Source organism: Lontra canadensis, unplaced genomic scaffold, assembly GCF_010015895.1.
Source record: "Lontra canadensis isolate GAN:19392208 unplaced genomic scaffold, GSC_riverotter_1.0 scaffold73, whole genome shotgun sequence".
Classification (NCBI taxonomy): domain Eukaryota; kingdom Metazoa; phylum Chordata; class Mammalia; order Carnivora; family Mustelidae; genus Lontra; species Lontra canadensis.
Window position 1 is genome coordinate 2428657 of NW_022631067.1, and position 12310 is coordinate 2440966.

General features: G+C 57.8%; 1 protein-coding gene across 1 annotated transcript in view; it reads right to left on the reverse strand.

Moving 5' to 3' along the window:
* Positions 1-12310, reverse strand: part of COL4A2 (collagen type IV alpha 2 chain) — a 155876-nt gene that overhangs the window by 22433 nt on the left and 121133 nt on the right. The window contains 7 exon segments of the mRNA XM_032881048.1: positions 412-468; positions 1804-1863; positions 2187-2388; positions 3671-3777; positions 3868-3940; positions 6628-6791; positions 7862-7954. Coding sequence (XP_032736939.1) covers positions 412-468; positions 1804-1863; positions 2187-2388; positions 3671-3777; positions 3868-3940; positions 6628-6791; positions 7862-7954 — 756 coding nt within the window.

A 12310-nucleotide genomic window follows, 5' to 3' on the forward strand; every position in this document is an offset into this window, starting at 1 on the left:
GCAGCAAGTCTGTGGGACTTATGTGGTCCTTGGGACCCTCCGAAACAACAAGCTGGGGGATGTCAGCCGGGAGGGCACCTCTGACAGCTGGCCACGCCCATCGCAAACCCCACCGACCCCCACCCATGGATGCCCGCTGACGCCTGGGCGCCCGCAGAGGTGAAACTCTGTGCGGCAGGAACCCTCTCTTCCAGCCCAGGGCTGAGTGAGGTGTCGGTTTTCACGCATCTTCCACGTGAGGAGCAAATGCCGCTTCCCTACATGTGTGACCACGGTCTGCGGTAGCACATCGCGGTCGCGGGACTAAGTGACGTCCACGTGCACGGAGGAGGGCAGGGCAGCAGGAAGAGGAGCCGAGAGGAACAGTGAGACGGCGAGGACACGGAGAAGCGGGAGAGGCCTCCGGCTTACCTGTGGGGCCTGGGGGTCCAGGCAGGCCTGGCGATCCCTCAGGGCCTCCGGCGCAACCTGGGAAGGGGCAGGAACGGGGCTGAGCGGGGCGGCCTGTCACGCCCACTCTCGCGGCTTTGCGTGTTGCCACGGGCAGAAGCGGCTCCGGCAGAACCAGCTACTGTTTTATGACAGTCCTTTAATGATTTGATGAATCTCATTCCAGCGTAAAGAAAGGCCCGATTTTTTTGTGTAGTGACGTCCGTGCCCGTGAAGTCAGTCCCGTCAAGTCGGCCGGGCACCGCGCTGGCGATGTTACCCGCACGCTGAGGGCCGTCGCCGGGGCCCGACCGGGCAGTCCGGGGCCGTCCCAGTCTGCCAGCGGCACCGCCCGGCTCTCCTCTGGAGATGTCCCCAGTCGCAGGAGGCGGCTCGCGGCCGCCTAAGGAACTTCGACCTCTCCTTTGTGACTCTCAATCCCTCCAGAATCAGCCACGGCGCTGAGCTGCCGTGAGCCGCCAAACATGGAACCTGCTGCAGCCACTTGCAGTCGGTCGGGGCGGCAGGGGCAGGGGCACCCCGGGGGGGTGTTCTGTCATCTGGCCTCTGAGAGAGACCCTTGCAGGTCTTCATGTGGGGCTCCGTCTATGTGCCTGGGATCTGGCCTCCACTGCCCTGGGGTCCCCGGGGTGCACAGTGGCCCGGCCAGGCCGTCAGGATGAAGAATGTGGGGGTTGGGGGGCCACAGGCTCCGGCCTGCAGGGTCTCCCGTTTGGGGGCCTCCCACCAGCTCACTGAAGGCTCCGCAGTGCCCGCCCTGCACCCTTACCGCAAGCGCCCTGCCGCGTCCACACGGTCTCGGAGCACCCTACCGTCTGCACGGACCCCTTCAAAATCCTGACCCCTCGTGCCCCGGACTCATCGTGGCTTCCCATGGGGGTCCCTCAGTACACCCTCGAGGCGGGGCGGCTCAGCCCCCAGCAGGGTCTCTCCTGTCCCTTCTGCCACATCTGGGCCTCGGCTCGGGGTCACATGTTCCCCTCTTGTCCACCAGCCCCGGTTCTTCCCAGCAGTACTCAGTGCTCGACCCAGCTCTCTGCTGGCAGGGATCGGACCCCTCCTCAAGCAATCCCCACGCACAGACCGTAGCGTGACGACGCTGAGTTCTCGCCACGCGGGGGGCTGCTGCTTCCTGTCGGTGGGAACCTGGGGCGCGATGCGTTATCACGCTTGCCCGGCCTTTGACGAGCAGCCGCCGTGGAGGGTACGCCCGCCCCAAGCCTGGCACGGTCCGCATTTCCTCCTGCAGCTCCACACTCGCCGCGGGCGCCCACAGCCATCGCGATGGGTCGCGTAGCTTATAAACCCAACGTTCCCATGTGTCCCAGAGCGCCCCGGTCTCCGTGACCGTACCTGGCTGCAAGGTCTCCTGTCCGTCACCTCCGATGGGCCTTTTCACACCTGTGTCACAGTCTGGGAACAAGACACACGTAGAGATGAGGCGGCTGGGACCCCCTGTGGGTGCGCGCCGGGGGAGTCCGGGCTGGCGGGGGAGCCGGGCCCCACGGCTGAGCGTCTGCGCAGAGCCCCGCGCCCCAGCACCCGAGGGAGAGCCCATCCCTGTGTGACCAGAATCTGGGGGCCTGGAGGCTCCGCAGTCAGGGTCATTTGAACATGCCAAGAAGTGACAGCGTGACACGCGTCCCCACGGGAGCCCTGGGGAGGTCACACATTGCCAAAGGACAGGTGGGGCCAGTGTCTCGTGACAGAATGATCAAAGAGGGGCTCCTTCATACCTATTTGTCCGGGGGTGCCGGGGGGGCCAGGGGGACCGGGAAAGCCTGGTGGTCCGGGTAATCCGGCGTCTCCGGGGAAACCACGCTCGCCTTTGGGGCCAGGGAGGCCCAGTCCTTGGGGGCCCCTGTCTCCTGCAGCGCCCTTAGTGCCCGGTACTCCTGGGTAACCTGAGTCCCCTGGGGGGCCTTTGATGCCATCGCCCTGTGTGAAAATTCGGTTTCTCTCTTAAAATCCACGTAACCCTCAAAGGCTGCCCCACCCCAGTTCTCTTTCCCGCTCCACCGAGTGCGCGTGACGGACACAGGGCAGAAGGACGGCGGGTGTTAACAGCCACCTGCTGTCAGGGCCTGACCAAGCACAGGAATCAGGTTTTAGGTCAATCCTGGGGACACAGACGGAGACAGTCCGGGAGGCACACAGTCTGTTTCCTGTGCCCTCCCCAAGACCCTGGGGTCCCCTCGGCCCAGACCTTCGTGCGCAGAAGGTTCTGTGGGAGCAGTTAGGCACGGGTTTGGTCAATGGGAGTGGGAACACGTGTTCTGCTGCTGTGGTCGGGCACCGGGACGCGGCCGCCATTCACAGGGACGATCCATTGTTGAAGGAAAGAAGTCTTTGATTTGGACCAGAAAGAGCATCGTGCTCACTGCAGTGAGGAGACACGGCAGGATTGCAGACGTGGGGGCTCCCTGTGCATGGACGTGCCCAGCAGGTGCAGAAGGAGGGCAGCGATGGGGCAGTAAAAGGGGGCTGAGGTCAGTGGGGGCAGACCGGGACCCACTGGGACCAAAGTCACGCTCAGACGGTTGTGCCATGTGAACTCTTTGTGGAAACGGTTTTCAGGGTCGTCATTAAAACAGCAGTACGAGGTTCTGGAGAATCCGGATGTTTTCCAAGGGCCGGGAGGAGGGCTCTGAGAGCCGGCTGGTGCCGTGGCGGGCACGAGCGGCGTGGAGCAGAGCGGCTTGGCCTGGGAGTAAGGCCGACAAGCTGGTGCGGGGATCCGTGTTCCCTGTAAGATGCTGGGGTCCTGACCCCGGCCCGAGAATGTGGCTGCTCTGGAAACGGGGTCCGCGAGGGCTATCAGGGTAAGGGGAGGTTGGTGTCCCACAGACGGGGGACGCGCACACAAAGACAGCACACACGGGGGGCAGACGTTGTGAAGACATGGGCGGAGGACAGCCGTCTACGAGCCCAGGGACACCAAGGCCACCGGAGCCTGGGGAGAGCCTGCAGCGGGTTCCGCCGGGGGCTCCGTCCCAGACGCCCATTCTGGGCTCCAGCAGGGGACTCTCTGCTCACTCTAAACTTCACGTGTGCCCTCGGGGCATATGTCCAGCCCCCCTCCCTGTTTCCTCACCAACAGGCCTGGGGTCATTCCAACAGCCCAGGCCGCGCTGGTTGGATTCAGCGCGGGATGAAGGCCGAGACCACTCAGGGCCTGGGCAGCACCAGGCCCACTCTCTGTCCCGGTTGCGCTACTCACCGGAGGGCCTGGGAGGCCTGGGAATCCATCCAGCCCATCGCGCCCGGGGACACCGTCGTCACCTTTCAGCCCCGGCACACCTGGGACCCCTGGCTGTCCCCGCTCACCTGGGAGAGGGTTTGCAGGGTGAGGCCACGCGGGCGAGAGCGGCCGCAGGAGGACTGTGGGTCCAGGAACCGCAGCCCCCAGAGACTGACCTTTGGTGGTGACTGCTCGGGAGTCCCCCTTCAGCCCTTTGGGCCCGGGAGGTCCCACGTGGCCAGGTGCGCCCTGTGGAGACAAGCACACAAGGTCTTCCTCTCTCATTCTATTAAGGACACCTGGGAAGATGACGAGTTTCACTGTACACGACTTGGAGCCCTCACCCGTCACCAAGCCCAGCGCTGCCCCAAACACCTTTCTGCCTTGGGAGAATATCCCGTCCCCGGCTGTCCGCTTCGGTGGCCACCAACCACGGGCGGTCAGTGAGCACGAGAAGGCGGCCGGTGAGACTGACTTTTAAACTTCAAATAATCAAAACGTAATGGAAGTAGCCATACGCGGCTGCGTCGTGGAGACCAGAACCTCGCTGGTCCCAGTGTGGTCTGTGGACCAGCTGCATCGGCGCCCCGGGAGCCCGTCAGAAACACGGGACTTTGGGCCAGACCCGGCTCGGAACCAGAATCTGCATTTCAACCAGCTCCCAGGGATTCACATACTCGTGACCTTCTGAGAAGCAACAGCCTCAGACAAACACAAGGTTGCTGATTCCTAATGATGTCACTGAGACTCCAGCAGGTACGAAGCCTCCCAGGCACGAAGGAAACTTGTGTCTGTTCAGGACTGACAGCAACGGAGTCCTTTGCGGACAGCCTGTCTTCCTGACCGAAGTTAAGGCTGGAGGAAAGCGTCGCACTTTAGAGACAAGCCGAGTGCAGGAACGCTCGGGTCTCGGTCGTGAAACCTAGCAGAGGTCTTCCGAGGAGCAGAGACGAGAGGTCAGGCTGTTACTCTGTGTGTGCTCATTTCTGGCAAATCTTGGTTGTCATTTGCAAGAACACGGGAGATCTTCGTGTCGCTCTAATTAAACGGAATGTCCTGAAAAATCCAACACTTACTTGATTTATTGATTTAGTTCTTGGCAGAAAAGGGCCACATTCTTCCCATGTCCGGGAGAACACGTAGCAGTCAGCGCTCAGTATGCAGGGGCCGGGCCAACGGAGCAACAGAGGGGCCCCTTTACCGACTGACTCCTGACTTCACACGCTCTCCCAGACTCTATCGGTACGATTGTCAAAAAACAGGAAAATCATCACAGGCATTCCTGCTGCTGCAGGGTCGCTGGACCCATGAACATAAAATGAAATGCGAGACGGCAAACACAATGTCAGAGGTCCTCAAACAAAAATGCCGTGGGCGAGGGCGCCCTACAGTAGGGGGAAGGTTCCAGACATTCCGGGTGCGCAAAATGGGGTCCCTTTGGCTTCTAGGAAAGAGCTGATCATTTTGTAAGCAACCAAAGATCCCGCCAGTTTTGCCCTCGCAAGTTTGCTCTCTGACTACCTACGCATCTACGCATGAAGACGGCCAGGAGCTGGGGACAGTATCATTTTTAAGCCAGGATACGACGTCACGCCTACTGTTTTCGGTCGGATAAACCGTCTGTGTTCTGAGTGACCGTGCAGGCCTGGAGCGGACTGTGCTTTGGAACTCGTTGCCCCTGCAGAGCTCCCGAGCCGCAGACCTGTTGGGAGCGAACCCCTCCCCAGCACCAGGTGGGGCCGCCCGTCCCCCCTGCACCGGGTCACGGAGCCAGATCGCTTTAACTGCCCTTGGCCCTGGGTCCCGAGCAATTTTTCCTCTATTGCTGGGTAAGTAAACCGAAAACTTTATAAATCTCGTGCAGCTATCTTTTTAAGTAAAACAAATAAATGAATAAATAACAAAGCCTATTTTCTTTGCCTTTATCTGAAACCGGCTTTGAAATCTTCGGTTAAAACCTGTCACCGCAGGAAGACCTACAGACGCTCTTTTCGCAGGCGTGGAACGAAGTCTGCTCAGTGATACACGCGCGGAACCCACGGGCAGGGACGTCCCTGCCTTCCTGGAAACTCACGGTTAACCTGGAGGCCTCACTTCTTATCCCGTTAGGGGATTTCAACGCTGCACCAGGTCTTACTACATTTCAAAAGGTGAACATTCCGTGAGATGTTTACATTCAGGATGCGAGGTGTTTTGTTTTGTTTTCCATACAATTCACCATTTTGAAGCATATAATCTGGTGTTTTTTCAGTATTTTCACAAGACTGTGTAATCATGGCTAATCTAATCGCAGAACAGTTTCCTCCCTGCCCCCAGGGAGACCCCTCAGCCACGACACTCACTGCCCGTCCCCCCCATCAGCCCCTGGAGGTCCCCATCTGCCTTCTGTCTCTGGAGATGCCCGTCCTGGACTCTTCCTGTGAACGGCATCACGTGATGTCTGTTCTTCTGGGATGGGCTCCTCCCACTCGGCATTTCTGGGCTCCCCCCGCTGTAGCGGGTACCCGAGCTCCTGTCCTTCCTGGGGCTGAGTGACATTCCACCATGTGGGGACGCTGCCTTTCCTTAGCCGTTTGCTAGCTGATGGACGTTTCCATCGTCTCTACTTTTCGGCTTCTATCAGCAACAGGCTTGGAACTTCTGTGTACGGTTTCTGTGTGGACGTGTGTTTCGTACCCTCCGGGGTTCCCAGGGGTGGGCCTCCCGGGGCTCGCGGTAACTCTGCCTCTGACTTTCCGGGGAAACCTCAAACCATTTCCCACGGTGGCCGTGCCGTTTCCCTTCTCAGCAGGACACGTTCTCGAGTTCCTTCTGGAGCACGTGGGCTTTCTGAATGGGGCGTGGGGCACGTGAGGCTCACTGGTCTGGGTCTATGTTCACCTCAAACAGAAGCTGTCAAGGACGTCCCATCAGCTTCCCTAGAACCGGGGTCTCACCTTGAACCCGGGGAACCCGGGGATGCCGTGCTGGCCGGGGTCTCCTTGGCTCCCTTTCATTCCTGGCTCTCCATTGATGCCGGGAAGGCCCTTGGGTCCTGGGAACCCCGGGAGTCCCCTGATGAACTGATCGCCCTCCGCACACTTACAGTCCCCAGCATCACCTGCAGCGTGAGGCAGAGAGAAAGTCTCGTTATTTCCTTGTGGGGCGTGTGCTAGACACCCTTCCCATCTGTGCGGGGCGGCAGAAGTCCAGGGCAGCGGGGGCTGGAGCGGCGAGGAGGCGCTCCGGGACCTTGTCTGCTACCATGCCCGGTGGGGACTGTTTCCGAGATGAGGAGCAAGAGTCATTCCTTGGGATACGCAGTCCTGCCCTGTCTCCCCAAGATTAGCTGAACAACACGCTGTTTACAGAGGAGTATGTGTGTGTGTGTGTGTGTGTGTGTGGCTGAGAGCAGAGCCTCCTGGGCCTGGGGCTGGGGGAGACAGCGTTCCAGGGTCTGGGGTAAAAGGGGAGCCCTGGAGAGGGTGCCTGGCTGGAGCCATGGCTCAGAGGCCAAGACCCTGGGTGGGAGGGTGGAAACACTCATCCTCCCTTCTCTGTTTTGCTGTGGTGGGGCCCCGGGAACCACTGCTGGTGGCACAGGTGACAGGAGGTGGCTCACGGGACGAGGGGTATACAACTTTCCATGGCGTCTGATTCCTATGGTTGGCCCCGTCCATCGCGGGGTGCCCACATACCCACATATCCCCCATGTGCCACAAAGTCAGGGCATGTTGCTCAGGGCCACCAGGGCTGGCCCTTCTCCAGAAAGGCAATGTATTTCTTTACTAGGAACTCCCTTCTTCTGCTTGTTTGACCGCACCGCTCCCACCAACTGGGGCAAGTGCTAGACACCCTGCTTCGTCCTGTCCCCATTGGTGATTAGTCCCTAACTCAGGGAGGTGGGGAGGATAAGCTGTGATGACCATTTTCTGGAACCGTCTGCAGGGCTTGTGACACTGACTTTGAGCTGAGCACTTAGAAGAATCATCAGTTTTAGCCCGAGACATCACTGCTCCTCTTTTCCATCCCTCCTGGGCTCTGGACCCCCAGAAGGTTCAGTGATGAAGGGATGACAGAGATGGGAGAAAGGAGGGTCACATCAGGGCTGGGCGCCCCAAGGTAACACCATGGGACAAAGGAGTGGTTTCCCCACCCTTCCTCCGGCATTCCCGATGCGACATTCCTTACCTTTCCATCCTTTCTGTCCACGAGCCCCAGGGAAGCCAGAAGGCCCAGGGTAGCCCACCTTCCCTTCTGTTCCTTTAAGGCCGAAAAGGAAACCTAAGGAGAAAACCCACAGGGAGGGCCCATGAGTGCTGCACCGAGACCCCACCTCTCCCTGCACCCAGGGCTGGAAGGGTCACTGCGCGGGTTCCCGAACAGAGAACACAGCTCCATTCCAGGATAGTCCCCGGGGATGGGAGGAGAAGCAAGAACCTATGACTGCAGTCTTCCTTCTGAAGGTGAGACGTAAAAACCTTTGCTGTGAAAACCTCTCTTGGAGTCCAAGGAAATGTTGTCATGTTTCAGCCACGTATCTTACTCTATTTAAAAACAATTTTTTTTTTAGTTTCTTAAGATTTTTTTTAACTAATTGTACTTTCTTGTTTTTAGCCTTCCATATATTTTGAAACACTGAATATTAAACACGTTCTTTTATAATAATTAAAAAAAGTGATTTTCTTGTCCACGAAAAGTCTACAGGCATTCACAGATGGAGGGACACAGGACATCTTTACGCTATTTCTCTGAAATCCACCACATGTTTTATGTATGTCCTGAAGACTCCTATTCCAAGACCCACACCACCTGGGGCTCCCCAAAAGACAAAAATCCCAAACAAACCAAGATATGGAAATGACCTCGGTTCCCTAAGGGGGTCCCCCGGAGCAGGTGCACGCGTGGGTCTGCATGGTGAATGCAGACGACTTGGGACCCTCTGACTCCAGCACTCTCAACCCCCTTCCAGACCCTCAACCCCAGTGTCCGGGGTCAGGCCCCCCAGAGGTCCTGCCGCGTCTCCAGCCTCCCAGAATTCTGAGCAGGGATACGGGCAGCCCAAGCCAGCGCATCGCTCCGCGGTTTCTCAACAGCAGCGCCACCTCGTGGCGGGGACAGGGCATCGCGCCCCAGGAACCAGTGCTGATGGGGAAGGATGGGAATGTCCCCCAGAGCCTGTCCTCACCGACAAACCCCGCGTGCTCACAGCGCCAGACCAAGAACCCCCAACGCCCTGAAACACCTGCTGTCCTCCCCACCCCGTGGTACCTGGGGGGCGGCAAGAAAGAGGCCACCAAGGGAGCTGGGAGGGGAGCAAACACTGATTTTAAGGGCATTTGCTCTCGGCTTGGAGAAGCGACACCAGACTTGGAGCTCAGTCCGGACGCTCCTAAGTAAGGTGGCGGGTCCTCCTGTCCCACGCTGTTTGGCCTCACGGCACACCGAAGACGGAATCCGTCCTTCATGCATGGGTGTGTCCAACACGTCCAGCCCTGGGCTGGCCCTGCGGTGCGCCCGGAGCCACATACATGGAACACTGGAGGCGACACCGCGGACCCTCGTGGTGCTAACAGGTCGGGTGGGGGTGGGGCAGGCACATAATCCTAAACGAACCAGCCGGAATCTCAAGGACGGCCCGGGCTGTGCGAGCGGGGCTTTCAGACAGCAGCGGAGAAAGCCCTTTTCAAGTGGGGGCCGAGGAAAGTCCTTTCTAGGACCAGAGCCTCGGACCTGGGAAGGAAGAGAGAGCGGCTGAGGGTGGGCACCGAGGACGGCGCCAGAGACAGCAGGAGTGTGTCCGGGAGCCCCTGAGGTGGGGGGAAGCTGGGCATCAGAGGGGAGGTGAAGGGGCCATGCCAGGGGTGTGCATTTGATCCCAAGGGCAGAGTTGTTTTTTTAAAGTAGGCTCCACGTCGGGCTTGAACTCACAACCCTGAGATCACCACCGGAAGCTGAGATCACAAGTCAGAGGTTTAACTGGCTGAGGCACCCAGGTGCCCTCACGAGTTCTGAGGAGGGGAGTGGCAGGAACGCGCAGGTTAGAGATCTACCTGCCCCCCGCCTGCCCCCTGCGGAGAGTCGAGCAGAGAGAGAAGGAGGAGAGGCCGGTCGTGAGTGGGCTACACGGTACATGGTCTACCCGGCAGGTGCACGGCAGTGCAGTGCTGGCTTCGGGGAGGGCGGGCGGTGAGCAGAGGGCAGTGGACGGAGCCAAGAGGCAGAGGCGTCCCGGTTGCCAGCAAGTGAGGTGTCTGCGGGACGCCCGGGGTTGTGGCCTGAGCTCCCGGGTCTGTGGGGAGGGGCGAGGCCCCGTCCAGGGCAGGTCGGGTTGGGGGCCTGGGCAGCAGGAGACCCAGAGTTCAGTTGGACGCATGAAGCTCTGAGACGTCTGTGAGACAGGCAGGGTGGCCACGGGACAGGCCGACTGTCTGAGCGAGTCTGGGGCCCAGTGCAGGCCTGGGCCGGAGACACAGGGAGAGCTGGGCTGAGTCTGGGCTTCAGCTGGAGAAGCCGCATGGTCCAGCCAAGTGGAGGGCACAGAGACAAGGGTCCGAGAGTGAACTTCGAGGGACTCTCATCTCCCCAGCGGTGCAGGAGGGACAAGGTGGGGGCAACAAAAGCCCCTCCAGAAGAATGGCCATGAGCTAGGAGGGGGAGGACAGAGGGGCGTCATGGAAGGCCCTCGAGGAAGGGGTGGGCTGCATCCCCCCGTGGAGCAGGATGGCACCCCTGGGACGTGCACCCGGGTCCCTGGCGACCACGTCAAGGGCGCTCAGGCCTCGGAGGACCTTGTGGGCTTTATTTTACACCTCCACACCGTCTGGATGTTGTGAGAAGTACAGCAGACAGGGAGGCACTCTGTCATGGTGTCTTGGGGATGCGGGGTTTAAGTCTGGCACAGAGCCGGTCCCCGCCGGCGAACCCCACGGCCATCCCGCGGTGCGTCCTCCCTCTTTTCTGGGTTTCTGATAAGCTCGTAATTCCACCTTCAGGGCAGCAGAGCACCTCTCAGACGTCTGTAACACGCTTTTCTGGAAGAGGCCAAGGGCCGTAACAAAGCTGGCAGAAATCTGAACTATTCTAGAAAACACTGGAACTGCCCCGACACCTGGTTCCATGAACTCAGCGAGAACCACGAGCAAGAAAAATGTTTGGCTCAGAAAGAAAACTGACTCGTAGTTCGGTTCTGTGGGAACTGCAGAAATGAAAATGTGCTGGTTTTCATTAGCAGAAACACATAAAACAGGACGGAGTGCCGTTAACAAGAAAGGAATCCAAGAATTTCATTCCAGGGGAAAAGTTGAAGAACTGTGTGGGAATCAAGGTCACTGGTATTAAATTCTGACTATGCACAAAAATGTTTTAAAAGGCCATTACGGTTGGCTACTTTTTGTACAAGAGACTGCTTAAAAAAAAAGAAAAAGTGATTTGAAAACCATGTGTCTCACGGGGTAAAAGAAATATTTCAAGGAGAACTTAAGTTGTATGCTTTTCATATCGTAGGTTGATAAAATTTATTGGATACTGTTCCGTGCATTTTAAGGATAAAACATGCACAAGAAACTAATTTGTTTACAGAAAACCTACATTAGTAAATCACAGACTTCCTAAGCAAGATTTACAAAGCAAAATGGTGTTTGTACCTTTAGTAAAACGGAATTTAGTTACTGGAATAATGACAAGGTCAGCCTTCGATCACACTCCCTTATAGAGGCAAATTTTCATGCTTTTAAAAACTTTAAACACACCCCGTCCTTTTGCCAAAGGGAACACTTAGCAGATAACATTTACTCAGGAAACATAACGCTCCCAGAAAGCCCTTGGCCCTTATCACTGATGTCACAGTAATAAATATTACTTCCGGGATAAAAATACATTAAAGATAACACTGTTCAAACTCTTTGGCAAATTCCAGGGAATTATCCGCACCTAAAAATTTCCAGAAGAATGTGCGAATCTGGCTTTGCAGTTGAAGGAAAATTGGAATGGCGGAAGCATGGTAACTTCGACATTTACCAGAGAACACGAAATGGTATCAGAGAAGGGGCTGATGATTTTTTAACGAAAGCCGTGTGTGCACAGACGCTCCTACCAGTCCTAGCAGCTTTCCTCCAGAGAGGGCAAAGGGACGGCCGGGACCAACCAAGGCACAGACCCGAGCCTGACCTGTACCCGAGATCAAGCACTGTCTGTCAGCGACCTGCTGTTCTCCCTGCCTGGAGAGAAGAAGCTCAGAGATCATGGGGGCGGGAGGAGAAAACCAGGGAATTTAAAGTCAAATATTTCAAAGAGAGGCTGATAAACCGCGGACGCATCACAGAGAAAGAAACTGTGACCTCACGTTTTCTCCCACAGCCGCGTTTCTTCCAGCTCTTGGGAGGAGATGTTCCCTTTAGCAGCTTTTACAAGGTCTGAAACCACCCTTTAAACCTGGCAGCCGAAAAGATAACTGCTTTTGAGGCAAAGCTCAAAGACAGATGGCACGTCTCCCTGCCTCCTTGGAGCATTCTCCATGGAACGAGGAGCCATGGGGACACGGGGACCCGGAAAGCCACTCTGCCCCAGGATTCGGTGCTGCCCTGAGGCAGCACAGGGCCCCTAAGCTCAGGCTTGTCTGCTTTATAGACGCTGCGAGTC